The following is a 27,496-nucleotide window of genomic DNA, read 5'->3' as shown; positions in this document are numbered from 1 at the left end:
ATGTATGTAAAATGCCTAATATGTATGTAAAATGCCTAATATGGAATAGGTACTCAACTAAAAGGAGAAAAGGGTGGCAGACCTATGATAGAAGGAAGTAAACCCATCCCCACTCATGAGGGAGAACCTCAACTCTAAGGTCTATGTCACCTCTCCTGCTGACACTGTCACTGCCAGAGAGCAGGGTGGTGAATCTGAGTAATGAAAGGTTAAGGGCTGTGTGTCCAGCCCAGGGCATCTGAATGACATGACAACTCTGCCAGTGGTATCATTTTCCCCATGTTACAGTTGAGGGAGTTGACACGTAGAACCAGCCCTGACGTGGCTAAGCCAGGCCTGAAACCCAGCAACTGTGACTCTAGATGTGGTTGCCTGACATCGAGTCAAACGCTATAGCAAATCTGAAACACGGGATGAGCTTGTGGCATATCCTCTATACACATTTCTAATGAATAGGCCCCTAGGTTTAATTAAAGGGGAAAAAAGATTAATTGTTTCTCCCAACAGCTGCAAATTATTTACATTGCATTTGTGTTGATGGCTAATAAAAGAGCAAAGGCGTGTGGGGACAGCCCAGGGTGGCTGTAATTCTTCCAGGGTCCATAATGAAGCACCAGTTTGAATGCCAGAATGTGAGCGTGGAGGAGCCTGCTGTCCCATTCAGACTTGCAGTGGGCAGAGCTTCTCTCTGCCCTGGGCATGATCCAATCCGCAGAAATGGATCTCAGGAGCCAAGACCTGAGAAGAACAAGGCATATATCCCAGCCGCACTAAACTGACTCTTGATTAGCTCATGATTGCTGTGGAACGGCTGAGAAGGAGCAAAATGGTGGCTAGCTTGAGGCTACCGCCAATCCTAGAGCAACTTTTAACTGACCTTTAGAAGCATGATGGTGGGGGAAAGGGACAGGAGCCACGGCAGCAGAGCTGTTCTCAATTTTATAAGCTCTTGCTTTGCAGTGGCTCCTGAAAATTATACACTATAATATGCATATATATTATAATGTATGTTACATATTATAATGTGCATGAATATATATTGTAATATGAATCTGTGTGTGTGCACATGTGTGTGCTTTTTGGATATCACCCAGTATGAGAGTTTTGGACTGCCCAATTATTAGTTTTTAACCCTGTGGCCATCTTGGGAAAGCCACACTTTGTGAAAGTGGTTTCTTCATCATTTTCTTAATGATCACACCTACCTCTTAGGTTGCTGTGGGAGCATTATGTGCACGATACCATCTTTTAAACTGTGAAGCAGGGTGTGAGAATTGGCATCAGGACACCTTTGATTATTCTAGGACTCTCTCTAACCTATTATTTTGTTTTTAAAACACCTACTCTGCAATCAGATTTGTGTGAGTGTATGTGGGGGAATAAAAGAACATACCAAAGAGACCACAGTTGAGTAATCAGATTAATATTTGAGATTATTTTTAATGCGTGTGTTGAGGATGAATTGGAGTGGAATAGGACTTCTTACTGGAAGACCAGTCAGGGGGCCACTGCAGCCTTCCAGAGAGGGGACGGCTGGGCCTGAACAAATCTCGAATTGGCAGACATGGGGTATTCACATAGGAATATTACACCAGCCCTAGCACAAGTTTTATTTAAGTTCCCTACCCTTCATGAGTGCCTGTTGACCATAGTGTCTTGTATTTGTTTGCTAGGACTACATTAACAAAGTACTACTAACTGTGTGGCTTAGAACAACAGAAATTTATTGTCTCACAGTTCTAGAGGCCAGAAGTCTGAAATCCAAGTTGTTGACAGATCCATGCTTGGTCTGAAGGTACAGGGGAAAGACCTGTCCCAGGCCTCTCTCCTGGCTTTTGGTAGTTCCTTGGCTGGTGGCAACAGAATACATGGCATTCACATGTGTGCACGTCTGTCTCTGTGTCCAAATTTCCCCTTTTTATAAGGACAGCAGTCATTTTGGATTAAGGCCTGCCCAAATGACTTCATTTTTACTTGATTACCCCTATAAAAACCCTCTCTCCAAATAAGGTCACATTCCAAGGTACTGGAGGTTAGGGTTCCAACCTATCTTTTTTTCTGGGTCACAGTTCAACCAGTAACATTTATTTGATATGCATTTTAAGTGTGTTAATTTTCCGTTAGATAATATATCATTTACCTGGTCAAGTTACTGAAAAACTACTTAAATTGCTAGGTAATTCAGACTGTTAAGATAGACACAGTTTTTATATGATCAGAAAATATTCAAATGCCTGCTGTATCTTTACACATATGTTGGTACTTATACAGATAGGTATGTATAAAAAATGCAGTAACAATTTGTAATGATGGATCAGATTAGGTTGAGGTCAGAAATTCAAGCACACATCCATGATCTGCTGCTAGTTTGTTGATTGATAATGGACTTTAACCCTGAAACATCTATTAATAGATAGTAGCATTGAAGAGTTAAAGCTTGTCAGTTTTTAACAGCAGCTATCTACACTGGGCATCCAGAAATAGAAATAATGGGATTTTGGTAAGGTGAAAACCCCATGGTCTCAGAGCCCAAAAATGTGTTTGAGTCTCGGTGCTGCCCTTTCTTTGTGCTCACATGAGTTGTTGAACTTCTCTCTGAATCTCACTTCTGTGGTTACTGAGGTGTAAAATGGGACTAACTAATGCTCTATGTCTCTCATGCGGTTGTTGGATGAGAGCCTATGACTGGACAAACGTGCAGTATTAATAATATTATGGATTAGCTATTCAAGTGATGATCTTGAAAGTCAATCTTTGTTTTGTTTTTCCATTGTGTTCTAGTCAACAAGCACAAACCATGGATCGAGACTTCATATCACGGAGTCATAACTGAGAACAATGACACAGTCATTTTGGACCCACCACTTGTAGCCCTGGATAAAGATGCACCAGTTCCTTTTGCAGGTGAGATGATGGTGTACTACGGTTGGGCTTGGCTCACTTTGGAGGTGTGCTGGGAAGCCTCCACAGAGCGCAGGCTCGGGCTATCTATAGCTGTTGTCATCCCCTGTGCATCTCACAGATCAGCCTGTGATTTCAAAGCTGTATGTGTCTTCTGACCGCTGGTGTGGTTCTGATTTCTGATTTATGTTTTTTTTTTCCCTTGGTATTGCCTCCAGTGCAAGACCTTTATTTCTTCTTTTGAGAGATGGTATATTGCTGAAATGGCCTCTGGAGTTGGAAAAGCTGGGCTAGTAAGTTCCATAGGGAAATAATTTTCCCTCTAGAGAGATGACCTGTAGACGATTAAGTATGTGACCCACTGTCCCAACTACACATATATCATGGACAGGTGAAGACTTATAATTTGGTAGATTGGCAAGAGAAAAGGTGGAGAGGGGAAAGACCAGGAAATATTTGCTAAGGATAGGACAGGGCTGTGCCCTTGAGCTTCACAGTGGGTGTGGTTTTGGTGGAGGAATCAGAACACAGTGCCATTTTGCCCTCTGCAGCTTGTGGCTAGAGAGTCTTCTCATTATCATCAAGATTATGACTACTTCCCTCTCAAACTTCCTGCAAGGGCCAGGTCTCAGGAAGGGTGTGTGAAGAATATGGCTGTCTCATGTTGCCACAGATTTTGGCAAAGAGAATAAGATGGCTGATGGTAGGGGGAGGAAGGAATGGACAAAGAATTTCTAAAGATCCTGCATCGTGAGTAAGATTGTTAACATTTTATAACTGTCAGGAGAAAGACAGGAAATTTAATGAAGGTTTTCAAGATTTCTAGAAGATTGCTTTATGATAGATGGGTGCCAGGCTGAGGTTTTCACCATGATGAAGTCTATTTTTTCTGACAGTTTGTCTGCTACATTATGAGCTATTTGGGTGGAAAAAATTGGCTCTTTCACACATCTAAGAGATAAGCTCTATGAAGGCCCTTTTTTCATTACGGAGCATTGTAAAGTAAGGAATGAGGGGGTGGGTTAAATGGGGAAATTCAGCATTATGTGAAAATAAACCCATAAGCATTCTTGCGGAGCATGGGGAAGGTATCTCGATTCTCAGAAGAAGGCTTTATCTTTATTTTATGTAGAATGATAACCACCAAGGGCACCTAACTGTGACTTCCATGGTGTTTAGAATTAGGATATTTCCATACACCTTCCAGCCATCCTCAGAGGTCCCAGCTCAACCAAATTCCACTTGGAAGTATGAATCCCATGCTGTCTTTTCCACAAAAGATGAGTTGTCTTCCCCAGACCTTCTTTGCCAACCTGGGAATATTCCAGTGCATCCCCTTCTTGGACATAACTAGATGATACTAGCGTTAATCAGCAATTCTTAACCCCTAGAAATGAGATTTTAAAACAAACACTAGCAAAACTGTTTCGGTCATGGAAATGTTTGGTTTGGAATGCACTGTGTGCTTAACAAGATAGAGACAGTATTTAAAAAGTGGGAGATTTAGGACAAAAACACAGGATTCTGGTTTATCTTGACGAACTAGATTGGAAATACAGGGCTAAGTCATGGCTTCCCTCTTGAGACTGAGCATGGGCTCCTGGCTTCCCTCAGCCCCTTCTCTACAGCCCGTGTGCAGAGGTCTTCCCACCAAGCAGGTCTTCTTGTTCACCTTTCTTTTCAAGTGTGTGACTCCTCTTTAAAACATAACAGAAAAAAAACAATGACATATTAAACAGGAAGTAAATGTGTGCCATTAAGTCACTTTAGTATAGTGAAGCGAACACTTTAAAGATGAAGGATGTATCTGATTCTTCATTATGTCTACCCTCAGCATAGCCCTGTTCTCCAATAGTGAACTAGGAAATTGAAGTTGTTGAGTAAGCTGTCCTACAGTAAAGTTATAAGCTCCTTAAGGTACAGACCGAAATTGCGGGGGGGGGGCAATTTAAGCAAATCTGATATTTAGAAGTTTGGACTTACAAAAGATTACTTATTTTCCTTGGTTATGGGGCTGCAGAACAATTAATAATTTCACCTCAAGATTCAACAAAGGGTTTCTAAATCATAAATCCATCAAATGCCTTTAAACTTAAGGTTGTATTCTGACCATTCGATGTGCCCACTGGTTTTCAGACACATCTGGAAATGAAGATTTGCTTCTAAGCCAAGGCCTGAGTAGTTATTTCCATCTGAAGAAAATTTCTATGCTCCTCTTGGTATTTGCAGCTGCATAAAAAAAATCCAGCTTAATGCATCAAAATATAATCTTCCAAGCTCTTAAGAGTAAAAAATAAAGGTGCTTTTTGGAATGGTCAAAGCTATTTTTCTCAGTGTTATTTATGATCAGCTCTAAGACAGGACACAGGCACTAGCCATTCATCCATGCTGCAGACGTTTATTTTAAAACATTTATCTTAAAAAGAAAATACTGAAGATTTATTTCAGATCCCTATCATTCTCATAAAATTGAAAAATTCATATCTGCCAGCTCCATCAGTTCTGGAAGTCAACTGCAGATTTTAGTCCCCCCCTTATCAACTGTTCTTGTATTGTGTATCAGTTTTTCTACCCCTTTCCCACTGGTCTTTATTTCCAATTTAGTCTGTGAGGTGATTTGTAAGCTTGCTGGGAGATGGTTCCATCCATATCATTTTTTCCCTGTCTAATTTCTTTTGTGAATTCCCCCTTTAAAAATTTTTTTAAGAAAAATTTCCTATGTAAAATAGCACTCATTTGAATAAAAGTCATGATCACACTTTGCATATAAATGCAAAATTCAGGGATATAGACTAGCTTTTACTGTATATTTCTTGATTGTGACAATAAGTGTTTATTGTAGAAAATGTGAAAAATATAGTGAAACACAAAAAAGTATGAAAAATATGTTTTCTTACCCCCAGAGAGAGCCTCTGTTAACACTTTAGAGTATTTACTTCTAGTCATTTTTCTAGTCTTTTTTTTTTTCAAAAATTGTGATCACACCTCATATTCAATTCTAACAATTTATTTTTCCCACTAAACTAATGAAAATATGCCATTTATTATATCTTATTCTGCAGCTGATTAAATGACTACATGATATCTTTCTCAGTGAATATTCTGTAGCTTACCATTCTCTTTTTTTTCTAGCTTTATTGAGATATAATTGACATATAACATTGTATAAGTTTAAGGTGTACCATGTATTGATTTGATAAACTTCGGTATTGCAAAATGATTACCACCATAGTCTTAGCTAACACCTCTGTCATCTCAAGTAATCACTATTTCTTTTTTGTGGTAAGAACTTTTTTTTTTTAAGATTTTATTTATTTATTTGAGAGAGAGAGAGAATGAGAGAGAAAGCACATGAGATGGGGGGGAGGGTCCGAGGGAGAAGCAGACACCCTGCCGAGCGGGGAGCCCAATGCGGGACTCGATCCTGGGACTCCAGGATCATGACCTGAGCCGAAGGCCATCGCTTAACCGACTGAGCCACCCAGGCGCCCTTGTGGTAAGAACTTTTAAGATCTACTCTCTTAGCAATTTTCATGTATATAATACAATGTTACTAATATAATCACCATGCCATAAATTAGATACACCATGCCATAAACTTATTCATATTATCACTGAAAGTTTCTACCCTTTGACAACACCTCCCAATTTCCTCCCACCCCCAGTCCCTGGTAACTACCATTCTATTCCCTGTTTCTGTGAGTTGGGCTTTTTAAAGCCAATTTCACATAGAAGTAAATCCACATATAAGTGATATTATATATGTGATATAAGTGATTCCACATGTAGATGCCATATATAAGTGAGATCATGCAGTATTTGTTTTCCTGGGTCTGGCTCATTTCACTGATCATAATGCCCTCAAGGTCCATCCATGTTGTCACAAATGGCAAGATTTTCGTTCTCATGGCTGAATAACATTCCACTGTATATATACATCACATCTTTTTTATCCATTTTTCCATTGACAGAAACTTAGGTTGTTTCCACATCTTGGCAATTGTGAATTATACTGCAATGAGCATAGGAATGCAGATATCTTTTCAAAATCCTGAACTTATTTCCTTTGGATATATATCCAGAAGTAGGATTGCTGGATCATATGGTATTTCTATTTGTAATATTTTTGAGGAATCTCTATACTGTTTTCCATAGTGGCCGTACCAGTTTGCATTCCCACCATCAGTACACAAGCGTTCCCTTTCTCTGCATCTTTGCCAACACCTATTGCTTTTTGATGAGAGCCATTCTGACAGGTATGAGGTGATAGGCAATTTGTCTGCTACAATTCTTTTTTAATATAATATGTCTACATTTCTGATTTTATCATTTGGATGGGTTTCCAGAATTGAAATTAATTGATCAAACATTTTAAGATTCCAGAAACAGGGCACATGGATGGCTCGGTAGGTTAAATGTCTGACTCTTCATCTCAGTTCAGGTCTTAATCTCAGGGCTGTGAGTTCAAGCCCTGCTTTGGGCTCCACGCTGGATGTGGAGACTACTTAAAAAAATTAATTAATTAATTAAATAAATAAATAAAAAATAAAGTTCCAGAAACATGTTCAATTGCTTTCCAGAATAGTTGTATAAGTTTGCAGTCCCATTCTCACCACACTAGTCTCATTCCCTAACTCCTGTATGGCTCGTTCTAATGGTGTGATTTAGTGACCCATGTGGTAGAATCACCAATAACAGTAGCCTCATCATCTTCATCTGTAAAATAATACAAGCTTTCCAGTGTTGTTATTTTGATTAAATTTAAAGAATAACTATGACGCATGTTATAATGATTCAAGATAGAGTAGAAGCTTAATAAATTCAAGTTTTGTTTTGTTTTGTTTTTCCATATCCTTTTCTCTGCCCATTTAGTAGAGGAGATAACCAACTCAGAGAGAGGCCAAGCAGCTTGCTCAGTATCCCAGGGCAGGCCAGCCATGGGGCTGGGACTGCAGCCCAGGGACTTTTACCACTTGTTCTGAGTTCTTTTTCCCAGTGATGTAGCCTTTTGATCCCTGCCTCACCTGATTACTAGAGGTGTCAACTCTCAGTCAGTGAATCCTCCCTCAGACCTCAGTCAAGTCCATTAGACCTAACTTAGTTCTCAACCTAGTGTCTGAGCCCCATGGACATGACCTTCTTAGAGAATCAGATCCAGGAAAATCCTTAAGTAATAATGAAAATCTTGTCCATTGCATGGGCAAAAAATGATAATGAAAGCAAGCTGGGCACACTGTGAACTTATTAATTTCTACATGAGCCCCACTGAGGCCTGTTAGGAAACTGTGGAGACTTTTAAATTTGAAGGGAATTAAATTGCCTTTCAGAGATAATAGAGCTGTTCATTTGTCTACATTGGGCCAGTCTGGACTTGTCTTTTGTGAGGACAGGGCAACAGAGAATGATCAGGCATAATTGGCTGGCTTCTCAGGCTGGGTGACTCTCTGAAGGCTGCCTGGAAAATTGCCTGGGATGTGATTTGGCCTGGGTTGATTAGCTGGTTGCAACAGAAGTTTCTCCCCTCTCTGTGGTTAACTCCACTCACCCTCCTTGTTCTGCTCAGAGTCTGCCCACCTTATCTTTGGACCTGCCCAGGGTCATTGCTTGTGCTTCAGGCGCCCTAGGTCCCTGATGGCAGGGGTCCTCCCCAAGGGTTTGTGCAGCCCCTGTGTCTTATGGGAGGAAGAGAATGAGGGTGTGAACAGCCACAGGCTTGACCTGCTTTATATTCAGGCTCTGCCATTTGCTAGCTGTAAGGCCTCGGATAAGTTACTGAACTCCTCTGAAGGACAGTTTGCTAATATTTAAAATGGGGGTAAACACAGTACCTACCTCTAGGTTAATATATGGGTTAAATAAGATACTAATGCTGAGTGCCTAGAGCACTCCTGGCCACCAGTAGATGTCCAGTATGTCTCAGTGCTGATAATCTTAGCAATGGTAAAAATGAGAGTAATCACAGTAAGTGTAATTCTTAGTATCATCAATAAGCCACAGTGTTTTATTCATTTTAGGCTGATTACGGTTCTGTGATTATAACCTGTGATAATGATGTTAAAGAAAGGAGAAAAGTGAGTTTGGTGTTTGTTCTAAAGGCTTAATGCCATCATCCATCAAGCTATGTTGCCCAGACTGATGTGGCAGTGAGGAGACAATAAGTTAAATAATGTAGGCAAGTTGTGAATTGTGCTGAACTCTATAAATATTACTTGGCAATACGTTTCCTTAAATTGCACCTATAACCTGTCCCTATGGAGTAATTAGTTGCAAGATACACTTTTAGATTACTGCAAACCATATGCCCTTTTATTATAAACACACACACACACACACACACACACACACACACGTGCCAGACGTGGCACACAAAATTGTATCCAAGCCTCACACCAACTCTGTGGAACAAAAAGGTCAGCTATCATGATTCTGTTTTGCAAAAGAGGACATCGAGACTTAAAAAAATTAAGTAACTATTCAAGGTTACCTAGCTGAGGACGGCTCAGCCCTGTCACTCAATTCCAGATGCTCAGACTCCAAGTCCTCTGCCACTTGTCCAGTGTGGGGTACATATCTTATTGGCAGTAGAAGATCTACATGGTACCTGGACATAAGGTCAAAGAATGCTGAATCCCATGCTAGGTCATTCCCTTTTAAGTTCTTCTTCAGTCTCTCTGATTATGTCAAGGAGAAAGGCAGCTTGGGAGGCTCAACACCTCTCAAATATTTGCTAATGTCTCTTTTTGACAAAGAAGGAACAAGCTCTATCTCAAAGCATTCCATAGACAACACTGATGAGGTAGAATTTTAGTACAATTCTGTTGTATTTTATTTAGATTCCTTTTTCTTTTTTTGAGACAAATATTGTTGGCTTTTCAGCTTTTTTTAAAAAAATTCATTTGGGTTTTTTAAAACCCCAATTTTTGTTTTGAGATTTTATTTATTTATTTATTTATTTATTTATTTATTTATTTATTTATTTATTTGAGAGAGCTCATGCGCCTTTATGTGAAGGGGGTGGGGCATGGGCAGAGCGAGAGGAAGAGGGACAAGCGGACTGTGTGCCTAGCGTGGAGCCTGATATAGGGCTCCAACTCATGACCCTGAGATCATGACCTGAGCCAAAACCAAGAGTCAATGTTTAACCCACTGAGCCACCCAGGTGCCCCTAAAACCCCAATTTAAAGAAAAATGTAAATAAATAAGTAGGTAGTTCATGGCAGTGGTGAAAACCATGAAGAGGTCTATGATTGAGTACCAAGTAGAACACCATAATCCCCCCTGGACCTCATTCCCCACCCATCCACTGCAGGACTATCCACCGTCTTCAGTCTGTCCTGCCCCATGGCTCTCTGAGCTCTGACTCTGGCAACAGGAGAGGCATCTGTGTTGGCCTCACAGTAGATGGGACTTTGTATTCCAGCTGGTTTGTGTGGGGGTCAATCTTCTGGGCCAGAGGAAAGGTGCCCCCTGGTGTCCCACCCTGGTATCTGAGCATTCTTGGCCTCACCTAGAAATCAGTTTGTGGCAGTCCTTGCAGAGAACTGTGGGTTCTCTGGAATCCACAGTCTGAATTACAGCCTTGGACCTCACAGAAATAGAATCAAGAATGAATAGGACCAGAAAGACATGGACCAATGTCTATTCATTAGAGTACATGTGAAAATTATGAAAAGGATTAAGGAATAAAACAAAATTAACCCACATTCCAAGAGCCTGCTAGACCATTTTCTATCCATATATAGATACGTAGTTCTTATTAATTTGGACCATCGTATACATGGTTCAGAGTTTTTGTGTTTTCATTTTTCATAGACCTATTCCAAGCTGGCCAAAATATATTTTAAAATATTACTTAAGAGTAGGATACATAATTATATATCGTATAGCCCCATCATAGTTTATTTAACCATTCCGTCCTTTTATATATTTAGGTCATTTCAGTATTTTTCCACTTAAAAAATATAACATTACTATGGGCAACTTTGTTTGAAATACTTTTCTTAAACAAACAGGAGTCAGGGTTTCATGTTTATGGTTTAGTTCATAGATAGTAAAAAAAAACAGATGTGTTCTATTTTCAGTGACAGATTGAGATTGTGTTGTCAGATGTTTTTGCTGATATGAACTGTGATTGCCCAATTTTTGAGCAGATGGTGGGGTTCAGAATAGATGGGAAAGTAAGAACTGGACTGACTCCCACACCCGTCCGCAGCCTGTGGCAGAGCCCTCAGTGCCTGTCCCCGCAGGCTTCGGGCCTCCATCCCTGTGATGAATTCTCTCCCTCACTACAGTGACTGTTATCTCAGGCTTTCCAGTTGTAGGCAAGGTGTGATTTGAGAATTCAGCAGGGTAATACAGAAGTTGCTTTAGAGCTGGGGAAAATGCAGAGCGAGGACATAGCAACCAGTAAATAAACCAGAAGACCTGGTCAAGTTGATGCTTGTGTCCTCTGTGGAGGGTGGCCATGACAGCATCCATTTGTAGTCCCCAGGAGCAGCAAGGTCTGTTGAACCACCTGTGGTCCTGGTCCCGGTGGTGGTGGAGGAGGGATCTGCCAGGCAAACTAGGAGAAAGAAAGAGCAGGTATATCCATCACTCTGAAATTAAAGTATTGAATTGGCTCTGTTCTTGGCACTCTATCTTCCACCAGTTTGGCAACTGCCAACGTTGACAGTGACTGATTGGGGTTGGGGGCATATTTAGATCCCTTTCTTGGTTATCTCTCCATGAGCACTGCATTCACTCGTGCTTCCTTTTCACACTTTTTACTCCTCCCTCCTATCTGCTGATGGCCAAGAAGCTCAGGAGGCAGATCTCAGCACTGGACAGGGCCTTCCATATAATCCTTGGGCTCGTGGAGCCTGGAGCACAAAGCGCTGGCCTTGCTGAGAAGAGGAGTGAACATCTGTCCTACCACAGAGGTAGTCGGTGGCCCCTTTCTGTGGTTTAGCTGGCTCTGCTGGAGGAATAATAAGGAGCTTCCCGGCTTCGCTGCTGCCCATCAGTTTGGGGTCTTTGCCCTGAATTTTCTTTCTTCTTGTTAATTATCCTCTTTCTTTGCCCACCCCAGACTTGCTCTCAGTGTCCCTAAAGCTGTCTGCATATTGCCTGCCACCAGGCCTTTTTGTTCTGGTTTTCATTTCTCTCATTTTGAAGGCCATGTGTATTTTTGCTGTATGGCAACTCAGTCTAGGTAAGTTTAGGATGGCCCATCTCGTCTGAAGAATTCCACTGTCCACCTCTTCTCCATTATGTTCCATGTTTAATCCCGGTGTCCCAGGCCCTTCCATGGAAGCCTAGTTGCACAGGGTTCTTTGGCAGCAGCTGGGTCCCCTGTGAGTATGGTCACATGAGCTCCTCTTGTGGTCAGTGTCAGAGGCGGGCACTGAGGGGGACATCCCCTCAGGATGGCTGGAGGAGGGCCTAGGAGTCAGAGTACAGAAGAAGGAGGGCAGGAACAAGAGCATCCCAGATAAATGCTCACAGCAGGAGCTGGGCTCCATAGTCTAACTGGAAGTAAGAGGCTATTCACCAGTACCCCTGACCTTCTCATTGAGAGGACTCTGGCAAAGTCCTGCTCCTGTTCAAACTAATATCTAAGGGAGACCCGGTGTTCCCTGTGGGTCATTTTCTGTCAGTTAGGCTGAAAAGTGAGGGACGTTCAGGGAGTCAAACCATGCTGGTTTCCCCAGGACTGGAGGTCTCCTGGAACATAGGACTTCCACTGCTATAACCAAAAAGATCTTGGTAAACTGGAGTGAACTGGTCACTCCCCAGGAACGATGTGGAGATCTAGGATAGAAAGTGCCAGAAAGAAAGGATAGAAAGGTTTTCCCAGGACTGAGGGTTTCCTGGAACATAGGACTTCCACTGCTATAACCAAAAAGATCTTGGTAAACTGGAGTGAACTGGTCACTCCACAGGAAGGATGTGGAGGTCTAGGATAGAAAGTGCCAGAAACTGGCACTAGATTGCCTGAGAAAAGCCCTTGAAGGTAGGAATTTCAATTCTTCTGGAATTCTGAGTTAATGGCAGTATTATACTAAAACAAGATGAAAAGTGAACAATGAAATCAATAATAATAGCAGGACTGGGGCCAGCCCATATGGTAACTGTGAAAATTAGAAACAGGTGCGCTTTCTTACATATGGACGCTCTCCCACATTAGAGCACACAGTGTGACGAGTGGAGAAAGAGGTGGATTTCAGCTCCTGCTTGTCCCCTTGGTCTTACACCCTTGTACAAAAAAAAAAAAAAACAATTTGCACATAACAGCACTGAAAATTAACTAATATTTATCAAGCACTTACCATATACCAGGCACTGTACTAGATATTTTGCACACACTATATCATTTAATTTTTATGACAATCCTCAGAAATAAGCATTATCATTGTTCCTATTTTATAGGAGAGACTGAGGCTAAATCAGATTATGTAATTTTCTCAGAACACAGTAGTAATGGTGAAATTGTAATTCTAACCAGATGTCTCAGTTAGGTATTGCTGTGTAACAACCTCTCCAAAACTTAGGAGCATCAAAAAGCAGCCATTAATTCTTTCTTGAGAGTCTGCCTGTTTATTAGACAGCTCTGCTAATGTGAGCCAGGCTCGGCTGGCCCCTGGGCTTGTCCAGGTATCTGTGGGCAGTTGGTGAGTAGGCTATAGGCTGGCTGGTCTAGAGTGGCCCTGGCTGGGATGACACTGTTCTCTCCCATGTGTGCTGGCCCAAGCATGTTGGCAGGCGAGGCTGAGTGTCTCCCTGTGGTGATCACAGAAAAGCATAAAGAGCGCAGATATGTGCAAGCACTTTGGCAAGCTACTTGGAACAAGTTTGTCTCACTGGCCAAACAAATCACATGGCCAAGCCCAGAGTCAGTGTAGGAGTAGACTACCAAGGGCAAAGAGGGGTGACAAGTTGGGGTCATCGGTGTGGTGTGGTCATTCTATCACAGCCTTCCCTTAGGCCACAACTATTCACACCTCTTCCTCATGTAGAATATGCTCACTTTATTTTAGAATCCCCAAAAGTTGCATCCAATCATGGCATCTGGCTTGCAGCCTAAGACAGGTCTAGATCAGTTCTCTTGCTCCAGAGCCCAATGAGTTATCGTCTACCATCTACCCTCCAGGGAAGGGAAAACCTCAACAAGCTCCCTTTCAAAGAGGAGAAGAATGGGAGGCATGCAGCAGTCACTGGGCTGGCCTGTAGCAATCCTGATATCCCGCTAGAGAAATGGTGCCATGTCCCTCCATTTTGACGGTCTTTCTTAGGAGTGGCTCCAAGGCCGCTGTTCTCTACTACTCCCTGTTAACCACTCTTCTCTTTCACCATCATTTGGTTCTGCTCCATCCCAAGCTAGTGGACTCAGCAGGAGTGGGCACAAGGTCCTAGCCTCAGTCCTTGGTGTCTCTGACTCTGTCCAGCCTTAGCGAAAGACAATGGGTCAAACCTAACTCCAAAGCCAGGGTTCCTTATACAATAAATCAGGAAATACAAAAAAGTGAAACAAAAAACACACCTTTATTTCTATTGGAGAAACAATTCAGAGGATATAGACATCAAAGCTCTAAGCCTGAACACATCCTGAGGTATCGGGTACTCCAAATCTATGGCCTGATTTACAAATGTGATGCACACACGTTTATGGTCCTTTCCCACTCACTGCCCCGATGGCCAAATTCTAGGCCACGAGATCCAGACCCCCCTCCCTAACTGTGATTGGGCCTGAAGTGGGCACCTGGCTCAAGGCAGCCAATGAATAAACTCCTTACAGCCTGTGTGACTTGCTACCTGGATAGAAAAGGCCACGCAGGCCAATGGTCTTCCTATTTGAGTGCTAAGGGAACATGGGGGAGTGTGGGGGTTCCGAATGAAGTTTCTGTAACACATGCAAATCACAGTTAAGAGCCCTTGGTCAGCAGACTGAGGTGATGCAGCTGGGCCCAGGGAGAAGCAGCTGTGCCTGGAGGGAAGGGTCTAAGTGTTTCCTCTTGAAACTGTGGCCTCCATTCCCAAGTGGTCCTGGTGTGCTGGTGATCTTGGATTTCCATGAAATTATTCTCATTGTTGTACTTTCATTTCCGCTCTCTGCTGAGATGACTATGTCTCTATCCCTGGAAATCAAAGAGGCCAAATGAAAACCACCTGTTAATATGGTTTTCCGTATTGAGGACAGGGGCATTGTTTGAGCTACAGGAGAAAATAGAGCCCAAGAATGTTCAGGTAAGGGGGCAGCATAGTTAAGAATGAGCAGGGAATTTGAAAGCATTGAAGAAATCCTCTTAAAAAGCCATAACCGGTGATCATCACAGTGAAATCAATGATGACTGAAAACCAGCTCCAACAGTCAGTAATTGGACCGTTTAATAGCCAAGCTTAGACAAATTAATACCGATTCAAATCCCTTGTCCAGAAGCCATTTCCACAGCTTACAACAGTGGCCATATTGAATAGGCCTGGAATCGGAGCCCATCACAAATATTAATTATGAACATGAATATGTAAGGTCAATGGTTTTACTTTAATAGGAATTTGGGGCCTATGAACGTAAGTCCTAAATGTCTTAGACTTGTTCGAGATTCCAAAGCAAAGAAGAGTGTAGCAGGCATTTATAGTTCATTCTGCTTGGCATTGTGTCCAGTGTGAGATCACTGAATACCTTGGCGTGAATTCAGAGCTCGATTTTATTATCTTGTAGCTGCCTGTAATCACAGATGAGGCATCAAAGGCCAGCTGTCCCCCATGAACCTTGACAGTCTATATAAACTAATTACTTTTTTATGAGCCATCCTTTCAGAGGTTTGGAGAGAGAGTCTATTAAGCCAAGTTCAATATGATCTACAAACTAAAAATTGTTATTATTTATCTAAGTTCCAGCTGAGTGCTATGGTAAATGACATCCTCTGTAATGATTAGTTTGGGTGGCCATGGACTTCATTAAAATACAATACTTTGTGTTGTTTTTTGTTTCGGTTTTAGTTTTTTTTCTTTTTTTCTTTTTGGTGGAAAGGTGAATGCCAGTGTGGCAGGAGTTCTTCCTGCACATTAATGATACAAATAGCAAAATTTGAAAGGCAAGGAAGAAAAATAACACAAGTTTGGGAAGTGAGGGTACATTAGCAAAAGCCCCTCTCCTGGCTCCACAAGGCTGTGGATTGCAAGGGTAAAGACTGTGTATGCTCTTTGTCCCTGAGTCCACTGCACAAAGAGCACCCCTTGGTCCTTTCCCTTTTGGTGTGCCTCTCTCTTGGAGTCCCTAAAGAGATGGGATAACAGATAAAACACCGCAGCCTGCCCTTACACCACCCCACGTGGTGCTGTTCCCAGTTGTCTGTCACGTTAAGTGACGCCGTCTATGCCACTGTGCCTCACATGCGGTGGGCCAGCCGGACCATTTGGGGTGTATTCTATCCCAGTCTCTGCCACTGGGTGCTCCATCACTACCTGCCTCCAGATGCTTACTGCTGTGATGCTCTCTTTCGTGTCCACTATGATGATAACGGGCCCCGGGTCAGCCCACGTGGCACTCCCCTTCATCACCTCCCTCCCTTCCCAGGAGGAAATGGCTTTTTTCCTCTTCTGGCCAACTCTTGCTCAGGGGTTCCCATAGAAACGTTGCTTGGACTCCCAGTACTACAGTTCTTTGTTTTTACCATAAACTCCTCCCTTTCCAGAGACAGATGGGGGGTTCCCAGGCCGTAGATATAAGGGATGGGTTCACATACCAGCCCTGGAGCTGTGCTGTGATAAGTAATATTCCGCTCAAGTGCTCCCCACTGACCTGCCCTTGACTGTCTGAGTTCCTTCTTTTGTAGTTTCATAGTATTACTTTCCTCTGACAAGCAAACGTTCCTGTCAGTTACGTGATTTCCGCGGACGCCCTCCACTCGTCCCTCCTCTCATCCCCACACACCGTCCATCAGACGTCACTCCATGTGTCTGAACCTGATTTATGGAGAGGGTCCTGAGCCACATGCAAGCCAGTGTGAACAGCCAGATAGCAGGGGAATAGCAAGAAGGACCATGTAATTCCACATGCCCCATATCAGGATCATGTCCACCCCACCAGGACTCCTGCAGTGACAGCATGTAAAATAGACCCTTGTCTCCTAAGGGGCATCCTCGTGGTTCCCATGAGCAGTTCTTTCTTTGGCCATGGGACTTGCCACGCTGTGCTTCAGTTGTCTATCCATGCCCCTGGCCCTCTCATTGGTCTTGAGTCTGAATCCATTGTGTGTGCCTAGCACCTAGCACTGTAGGTGTTCAATTAAAGTTGGTGCAATGAATGATCGATATTGTCTTTCGTGCTTAAGCTAACCTATCACCTTCTCTTATTGCTTTTGGTGTATTTGCTCCTGGATTCAGCTGCGTTCTGCTGCACTTTTAATCTATTTGTCTGTTCCTCATACCAGAGTGAGCTTGTTTATCCTTGTATCCTGGCATACAACCTAGCTTAGAGGCTCCTAGTAAATATTTGCTAATTTGAGTTGAAAGGACTGAGTGGGTTCCCAACCTACAGCTAACAGCATGGGGGTAGACATGGGGAACATTGGTGTTCAGGGAAGTCTCATCTGGTGCCCACTTTGCACACTGCAGGGGCTAAGACTGACTCCTGGCGGCCCTCTGATGTGATTGGGAGCAAATCTACCCCACCTAGTGTGTTTCCCAGATCACTACTCCCACACTCAATGTAGCCAGTGCAGGAAGAGGCCTGGTTTAGGGAGATCTGGATACTAGAGGGGACAGTGGTGATCCAAAGAAATTCCTTGTGGTAGTGGAAAGTTACCTTACCTAAGGGAAGAGGCAGCTGCCACTCAGTGTTGGCTAATTTCTTTTAAGAAGGTTGATTTTTTAAACATAAAATTATTTTCAAATCATGGTGATTTGCATCCAGTTGTAAGAAATAACATGGAGGGACCCTGTGTACTCTTTACCCAGTCTCCCCCAGTGATAACACCATGGGAAGCCATAGTACAACATCACAACCATGATATTGACATTGATTGTCAAAATACAGAACATTCCCATCACCACAAGGATCCTTTATGTTACCCTTTTATAGCCACACCCACTTTCCTCCCACCCACACCCTCCTTAACTTCCTGGCAACCACTAGTCTGTTCCCCTTTGAATGATTTTGTCATTTCCAGTACGGAATCATCATTTACCCAAAGGATACAAACAGTGATCCAAAGGCGTACCTGTGCCCCAATGTTTATAGCAGCAATGTCCACAATAGCCAAAATATGGAAAGAGCCCACATGTCCATTGACAGATGAATGGATAGAGAAAATGTGACACACACACACACACACACACACACAGGAATATTACTCAGCCATCAAAAAAAAAAAAACTTACCATTTGCAATGACATGGATGGAACTAGAGGGTATTAGACTAAACAAAATAAGTCAATTAGAGAAATACAATTATATGATTTCACTCATGTGGAATTTAAGAAACAAGACAGAGGCTCATGGGGGAATGGGGGGGAATAAAACAAAATCAGAGACTCATAACCCTAGGAAACAAACTGAGGGTTGCTGGAGGGGAGGTGGTTAGGGGGATGGGGTAACTGCTGATGGGCATTAAGGAGGCACTTGATGTAATGAGCCCTGGGATACAACTGAAAAATTACTAAACTCTACCTACCTCTGAAACAATAAATAAATAAATAAATAAATGGAATCTTCCAGTGAGCAGCCTTCTAGAATTGGAACTTTTTTCACTCAGCATCATTTTCTGGAAATGCATCCAGGTTGTTGCCTGTATCAATAGTCTATCCTTTTTATTGCCAAGCAGTGTTCCATGGGATAAATGTACCACAGTTTAACTATGCATCCACTGAAGGACATCTGGGTTATTTCCAGTTTTTAGTTATTATGAACAAAACTAACTGTAAACATTTGAATACAAGTTTTTGTGTGAAAATAAGTATTCACTCTGGCATGTCAAGGAGTAGAATTGTAAGATGGTATGGTGGTTGCATGTTTCATTTTTTACAAGACTGCTAAGCTGTTTTCCAGAGTGGCTATTGCCATTTTACTTACTAGCCATCAGCAATGGGATGAGTGATGGAATTTCTCTGCATCCTCACCAGCATTTGATGTTATTCCTATTTCTTATTATAGTCACTCAAATAAGTATGTAGTGTTATTTCATTGTAGTTCTAATTTTCATTTCTCTAGTAGCTAATGATGTTAGATATCTTTTCATGTGTTTATTTGCCATATATATATCATATTCCACGAATTGTCTCTTTTTGTCTTTTGCCCATTTTCCAATTGGATTGTTTGTGTTTTTACTGTTGAGTTTTGGGAGCTCTTTACATGTTCTCTTTTTTTTTTGAAATTTTATTTATTTTTTAAATTTTATTATGTTAATCACCATACATTACATCATTAGTTTTTGATGTAGTATTCCATGATTCATTGTTTGTGCATAACACCCAGTGCTCCATTCAGTATGTGCTCTCTTTAATACCCATCACCAGGCTAACCCATCCCCCCACCCCCCTCCCCTCTAGAACCCTTAGTTTGTTTCTCAGAGTCCATAGTCTCTCATGGTTCATCTCCCCCTCTGAAAAATGAAGGGGGGTGGAATCTTTACATATTCTTAACACTCACTAGTTCTTTGTCAGATATCTGGTTTGTAAATATTTTCTCCATCATGTAGCTTGCTTTTTATCCTCTTAACATGGTCTTTCTCAAGGCAAAAGTTTAAAATTTTGTTGAATTCCAATTTATCTTTCTATGGATTGGGTTTTTGGTGTCCAGTTTAAGAACTTTTTGCATTGCCTGAGATTTTAAAGATTCTTTCTAATGTGTTTTTCTAAAAGTTCTATAGTTTTACATTTTATATTTAAGTGCATAACCCATATTGAGTTAATTTTTGTATGCAATTACATTAGGTTGAGATTTCTCTCTTTCCTTTTTCTATCTCCTCCTCCTCCTTCTTTTTGCCAATGGATATTCAATTACATACTATTTGTTGAAAAGTGTATCTTTCCTCCATTAAATTGCTCTTGTACCTTTGTCAAGAAAACTCAGTTGGACATAGTTGTGTGTGTCTATTCCTGGTTCTCTTTACTGTTCCATTAATCTATATGTCTACTGCTGCCTCAGAACTACACAGTCTGGATTACTAAAAGTATATAAATCTTAAGGTTGGATGAATGAATGACTCCCAATTTATTTATCTTTTCCAAAACTGTTTAAACCTTTTTAGTTCCTTTAACTTTCCCTATAAATTTTAGAATAATCCTGTCTACTTCTACAAAAAGTCCTGCTGAGATTTCAACACGAATTGAATTAAACTTGTTTATCAATTTGGGGAGAATTGACATTTTTACTGTGTTGAGTCTTCCAATCCATGAACATGCTATCTCTCTCTATTTGTTTCAATTTTCTTTGATTTTCTTCATCAGTGTTGTGTCGTTCTTAGCATAAAAATCCTGCCCGCTTTGTTAGATTTAGACCCAAATATTTCATTTTTCAGTGACTATAAATGGTATTGTATTTTTGATTTTGTGTTCATGTGTTCATTGTAACTACAGAGAAATACAATTGCTGTTTTTTATGGTTATGTTTTTATGTTTTGCATCCTCCAACCTTGCTGGACTCCTACATAGACAATCATGTCATCTGCAATTTGAAACAGTTTTACTTCCTTTTATTGTCTTACTGCACTGATTAGAAATGAGAGGTTTTCTTGCCTTGTTCCAGATCTTAAGGAAAAAGATTCAGCCTTTCACCAATAACTATAATGTAACCTATAGGGTTTTTGTAGGTGCTCTTGAGCAAGTTGAGGTAATTTTCTGTTTCGAGGTTTCTGAGAGGTGTTTTTTTTTTTTTAAATCAAGAATGGGTATTGATTTTCTCAAATTCTTTTTTTCCAGTGTCAATAATTTTTCTTCTTTGGTTTGTTTATATGGTGATGGATTAATTGATTTTCATATATTGAACCAACCTTGCATCCTTAAAACAAACCCTGTTTAATCATAGTATATAATTCTATTTATAAGTTGCTGCATTTTATTTGCTAAGAATTTATTCAGGATTTTTTGTCCATTTTCATGAGGGATATTAGTGTGTCAATTTCTTTCTTTGTATTGTCATTATCTGGTTTTGTGTCAGGGCGATACTAACTTCATAAAATTAATTGCAAAATGTTCCCTCCTTTTCTGTTTTCTCAAAGAGATCATGTAGTATTGCTGTTAATTTTTTTTTAAACATTTGGTAGAATCCTCCAGTGAAAACTTCTTTGGGGCACTTTTGAAATTATAAGTAAAATTTCCTTAATAGCTATAAGGCAATTCAAAGTATCTATTTCATATTTGGTAAGTAGGGGTAGGTTGTGTTTTTCAAGGAATTGGCCCATTTCACACAAGTTAACAGATGTATGTATATAGAGTTGTTTTTAGTATTCTCTTATCATCCTTTCAACATCTACAAGGGTCTATAATGATATATGCCAGTTCAAACACAATATTGATAATTTATGTCTTCTCTTTTCTTTTGGCAGACTTGCTAAAGGTTGGTCAATTTTATTCATCTTTTTGAAGAACCAACTCATTTCACTGATGTTTTTCACTATTGTTTTTCTATTTATTTCTTTGCTTTTTGTTCCTATTTTTATTATTTCTTTCATTCTACTTGTTTGGGCTTGTTATTCTTTATCTAGGCTTTTGAGGTGGGACTTTGATTATTGATTTGAGGTATTTTCTCTTTTCTAATGTATGCATTTACTGCCATAAATTTCTCTCTCAGCATCTCCTTCACTGTGCCTACAAATTTTGATGAGTTGTATTTTTATTTAGTGAAGTGTATTAGTTTTATTTTCATTGAGAATTCCTCTTGGAGTCATAGTTATTTAGAAATGTGTTGCTAATGTTTGGAGACTTTCCGGTTATCTTTCTGCTGTTGATTTCTATTTTGGTTCCTTTGTGGTCAGAACATACTTTGTATGATTTTAGTTCTTTTAAATTTTTTGAGGCTTGTTTTATAGCCCAGGATCTATCTCAGTCATTACACGTTCTGTGGGCACTTGAAAAGAATGTATATTTTGCCATTGTTTGGTAAAGTGTTCTAAAAATGTCAATTAGATCCTGTCGGTTGATAGTGTTGTTAATTTTTTCCATATCCTAACTGTTTTTCTGTCCAGTTCTATCAGTTGTTGAGGGAGGGCTGTTGAAGTGGCCAGCTATAATTATGAACTTGTCTATTTTTCCTTTCAGCTCTCTTAGTTTTTGTTTCACGTATTTGGTAGCTCTGTTGTCAAGTACATACACATTTAGGATTGTAGGTCTTCTTGGTGGGTTGACCTTTTAATTATTATATATCATCACTCTCTGTCTCCAGTGATGATTTTTTGTGCTCTTAAGTTTACATTACCTGATATTAATATGGCCATTCTGCTTTCCTTTGATTAATTTTTATGTGATGTATTTTAACCATTCTTTTACTTTCAATCTGCCTGTATCATTATATTTGAAGTAAGTTTCTTATAGATGGTATTTTGGATTTTAAAATTTACTTTTCCAATCTGCCTTTCAAATAGTGTATTTAGATCATTTACATTTAATGTAATTATTGATATGTTAGGGTTTAGATCTGCCATTTTATTTATTGTTTTTTGTATGTTCTCTCTGTTTCTTTCTTTTTTTTTTTAAATCTCTGTTGTTTTCCTTTTCTTTTTCTTTTTTTAACCAACTGAACCACCCAGGTGCTGTGCTTGTTTAAATTTTTTTTTAATTTTATCTTATTATGTTATGTGAGTCACCATACATCATTAGTTTTTGATGTAGTGTTCCACGATTCACTGTTTTCATATAACACCCAGTGCTCCATGCAGTACCTGCCCTCCTTAATACCCATCACTGGGCTAACCCATCCCCCCACTCCCCTCCCCTCTAAAACCCTCAGTTTGTTTCTCAGAGTCCATAGTCTTGCATGGTTCGTCTCTCCCTCTGATTTCCCCCCCTTCATTTTTCCCTTCCTTCTCCTAATGTCCTCCATGCTATTCCTTATGTTCTACAAATAAGTGAAACATATGATAATTGACTTTCTCTGCTTGACTTATTTCACTAAGCATAATCTCCTCCAGTCCCATCCATGTTGATATAAAAGTTGGATATTCATCCTTTCTAAAGGCTGAGTAATATTCCATTGTATATATGGACCACATCTTCTTTATCCATTCTTCTGTTGAAGAGCATCTCAGCTCTTTCCACAGTTTGGCTATTGCGGACATTACTGCTATGAACATTGGGGTGCATATGGCCCTTATTTTCACTACATCTGTGTCTTTGGGGTAAATACCCAGTAGTGCAATTGCTGGGTCATAGGGTAGCTCTATTTTTAATATTTTGAGGCACCTCCACACTGTTTTCCAAAGTGGCTGTACCAACTTACATTCCCACCAACAGTGTAAGAGAGTCCCCCTTTCTCCACACCCTCTCCAACATTTGTTGTTTCTTGCCTTGTCAGTTTTTGCCATTCTAACTGGTATAAGGTGGTATCTCAATGTGGTTTTGATTTGAATTTCCCTGATGGCTAATGATGATGAACATTTTTTCATGTGTCTGTTAGCCATTTGTATGTCTTCTTTGGAGAAGTGTCCATTCATGTCTTCTGCCCATTTTTGACTTGATAATTTGTTTATTGGGTGTTGAGTTTGAGAAGTTCTTTATAGATCTTGGATACCAGCCCTTTATTTGCAAATATCTTCTCCCATTCTGTGGGTTGCCTCTTTGTTTTGCTGACTGTTTCCTTTGCTGTGCAGAAGCTTTTTGTCTTGATGAAGTCCCAAAAGTTCATTTTTGCTTTTGTTTCACTAGCCTTTGGAGACGTATCTTGAAAGAAGTTGCTGTGGCCAAAGTCAAAGAGGTTACTGCCTATGTGCTCCTCTAGGATTTTGATGGATTCCTGTCTCACATTGAGGTCTTTCATCCATTTTGAGTTTATCTTTGTGTATGGTGTTAGAGAATGGTCGAGTTTCATTCTTCTGCATGTGGCTGTCCAATTTTCCCAGCACCATTTGTTGAAGAGACTGTCTTTTTTCCATTGCATATTTTTTCCTGCTTTGTTGAAGATTATTTGGCCATAGAGTTGAGGGCCCATATCTGGGCCCTCTATTCTGTTCCATTGGTCTATATGTCTGTTTTTGTGCCAGTACCATGCTGTCTTGGTGATCACTGCTTTGTAATATAGCTTGAAATCGGGCAACGTGATGCCCCCAGCTTTGGTTTTTCTTTTTCAACATTTCCTTGGTGATTCGGGGTCTTTTCTGATTCCATACAAATTTTAGGATTGTTTGTTCCAGCACTTTGAAAAATGTCATTGGAATTTTGATTGGGATGACATTGAAGGTATAGATTGCTCTGGGTAGCATAGACATTTTAACAATGTTTATTCTTCCAATCCATGAGCATGGAATCTTTTTCCATCTTGTGTCTTCTTCAATTTCTTTCATGAGTGTTCTGTAATTCCTAGAGTATAGACCCTTTACCTCTTTGGTCAGGTTTATTCCGACGTATCTTATGGTTTTGGTGCTATTGTAAATGGAATTGTCTCTCTAATTTCTCTTTCTACAGTTTTCCTTTTAAACTATCTGTTGTTTTTTTTCCCTACCTTCAGTCAGAATTCATTTTGATTTATCTATAGTATTCTCAAGTATATCTTTTTGTATAGCTTTTTTAGTGGTTGTTCTAGCTAGTATACATAATTATCACAGTCTACTGCTATCATTATTTTGTCAGTTCAACTGATATATAGAAACCTTACTTCTTTTTCTGTCCTTTTGCCCTCCCTGTGTATAATGGATTAAATATCTCTTTTACATACATTTAGAACCATATCAGACTGTGTTATAATTTTTGCTTCAGCTGTCAAATGTAATTTAGAAAACTCAAGAGAAGAAAGGACTATTGTATTTACCCATATTTTTGCTTATCACATTCTTTCTTTTTTCCCTGGTATTCCAAGATTCCCTCTTTTACAGTTTCTTTTTTATTTCAAAAACTTCCTTTAACCATTCTTTCAGAATAGGTCTTCTGGTGACAAATTCTCTTAGTTATCCTTCATCTGAGAATGTGTTGCCTTCCCCTTCACTCCTGAAGCATATATTTTCTGGATATAGGATTCTGGGTTGACAGTTTTTTTCTTAAAAAGTGTTGTGCCCTTCCTTCTGATTTCCTTGGTTTCTGGGTAGAAATCTACTGTCACTCTAACTGCTTTTCCCGTATAGATGAGGTGTTGTTCTGGCTGCTTTCAATTTTTTTTTCCCCTATGTCTTTTATTTTCTGAAGTTTAATTATGTCACCTTGGCATGGACTTCTTTAACTTTATCCTGTTTGATATTCACTAGACTATTCACCTATTCACTCACAATAGGTTGTGTCTCTTGTCAAAAAGGGACTCGTTTTCAGCCATTATTTCTTTGAGTAATTTTTTCAGCACTGCTCTTTTTTTCCTCCTCCTTCCAGGACTCCAATGACATGAATGTTAGATCTTTTGATCCTTTGTTATAGTCCCACAGGTCCCTGAAGCTCTATTCTTTTTTTTTTTTAAGTCTGTTTTCTCTCTCTTGCTCAGATTGGATATTTCTATTTCTCTCTTTTCTAGTGTACTGATTCTTTCCTCCATTTTGCTGATGAGCCCATCCACTGAGCTTTTTATTTAATTTACTGTGTTTTTCCGTTCTGAAATTTCCACTTGGTTCTTCATATCTTCTCTTTCTTTGCTGAGATTTTCTACTTCCTTGCTGGCTTTATAGTTTATTTTGATTTAAGCATGTTCATAATTGACCATTCAAGCATTTTTCTCTTGACTGCTTTGTCAGATTAAATCTGTCATAAAATCTGTGTCAGATAATTCTCATATATCTGGTATCCTAGCAGTGTCATCTATTGATGTCTGTTTTTCATTCCATTTAAGATCTTCCTGGTTTTTGGTACAATGAGTGATTTTCTATTAAAACCTGCAAAATTATATTATTCTCTGAGACTCTGGATCTTATTTAAACCTTATGTTTTAATGGGCTTTTCTGCCACCACTCCAGCAGAGAATGGGGCAGCCTCCCCCACTTACTGCCAACCAGAGGTAGAAGTCATGTCCAGGTTCTGTACATGGCTCTTACTGACACCTGAGTGGGGGGCCTCCTCATTACTGCTGGGTGGGGGTGGGAATTCTAGCTTCTCAAATGGTCTCTGATGAAAATGCAGTGGAGATGGCTTCATTACAACTAGATAATGATGAAAGTCCTGACTCTCACCTAAGCCTCTTTTGACACCACCCTAATAGGGAGGGGAGAGTGTTCCTCATTACTGTCAGGGAAGAGTGGACATTCAGGCTCCCCACATGGTCTCCACTGACACTGTAGGAGAATCCTTGTTATGGGCCACTGTTATGATCTCTGCTTGATTGTCCCTGATACTGCTTCAGTGAGGATGTTGGGGTATACCTCACCATAGCCTCATGTGGGTGGAGGTCTAGGATCCCAACTCAGCCTTTCTTGGCATGGGTAGAAGTGAGGCCACAGTTTTTTATGTAGTGCCTGTCTGAATAGAGTGGCAATTATCTGGAAGTTAGCTGTCTTGCTGGAGGGCTCCTTTCCTGGTCCTTTGGCTAGAGAGAGCAACCTTTTGTTTGGGGTTTTGTTGTTTTTTTTTTTGCTCTTCCTGTTGGCATTTCTGGGTTGTAGTATTCTTTGGCTCCAAGTTTGGGATATATGAAGCAAAAGAAAACCTAAGGTTTCTGAGCTCCCAAACCAGTCTGCCTTCTCTCCAACTTACAGAATCTTCCTATGTTTGTTTTGTGTATCCTGTCCAGGGCTTTTACTTGTACTTCGTGGGAAGAATAGATAAAAATCTAATATTTTTCATCTATAACCATAAGCCCAGTCTACCCAGTCTTGTTTTTTTCCAAAAGAAGTCAGAAATCCAGAGCTTTTATGTGTGAAACTCCCCAATTTTTTTAAAGTTGACAGTTCGGTTTTATCTACAAAGCACTGTGTGGACAGGTAGTCTACAGATTAAACAACACTGCTGGCTAAATTTTTCCTCAGGCCACATGCTCGTGACCTCTGGCTTAAGCTACGCAGGCAAGGAGGGATGAAGGGCTATGGGTTTGGTATACTTGGAGGTTTGCACATTGCCAAAGAAGAGTGGTTGCCCTATCCCACATTTACTTATTCATTCATAAGAAATTATCACATGTCTACTGTGTGTGAACTACAGTGGTGAATGAGACAGCAAGGGCTTCTCACTATGGAGCTTAGATGAACAAACAAAACACACTGTAGGTAGGTGTTGTGATGGAGAAGTTTTCAGAAATACATGTGACTTTATGGGCAGCTCCTGAGGTGGGAAGTCTTTCTCATGGTTAATCCTAGTGGATTTCTTCAGGAATCCAAAGTCATCTTTCTTGTTATTTAAGAAGATTGCCTGGGGGAAGCCACATTGGCTCCAACGATAGCTAGAAGTGAGAACAGGTGCCTCTCATCTACATCCTGTCCTGGAAGCTGGCTATAGTCAGAAGTAGCAGAACTCTCCCAAACCTCATAGTGGGGGAAAGGCAGGGAAGAAAATCCAG

General features: G+C 40.4%; 1 protein-coding gene across 1 annotated transcript in view; it reads left to right on the top strand.

The window, feature by feature from the left end:
- The first annotated feature begins 2,253 nt into the window (after positions 1 to 2,253).
- CLSTN2 (calsyntenin 2) overlaps positions 2,254 to 27,496 on the top strand; it is a 383,732-nt gene continuing 358,489 nt past the window's right edge. Inside the window, exons 1-2 of the mRNA XM_028099076.2 lie at positions 2,254 to 2,275; positions 2,782 to 2,904. Coding sequence (XP_027954877.1) covers positions 2,254 to 2,275; positions 2,782 to 2,904 — 145 coding nt within the window. The remainder of the gene's footprint in view (positions 2,276 to 2,781; positions 2,905 to 27,496) is intronic.

This window comes from Eumetopias jubatus, unplaced genomic scaffold (genome assembly GCF_037043125.1).
Source record: "Eumetopias jubatus isolate StellerSeaLion01/CBP00866 unplaced genomic scaffold, mEumJub1_p1.0 scaffold_1, whole genome shotgun sequence".
NCBI lineage: Eukaryota > Metazoa > Chordata > Mammalia > Carnivora > Otariidae > Eumetopias > Eumetopias jubatus.
Note: the sequence above shows the minus strand (reverse complement) of the source record. Positions and strands in the feature narration are given on the sequence as shown.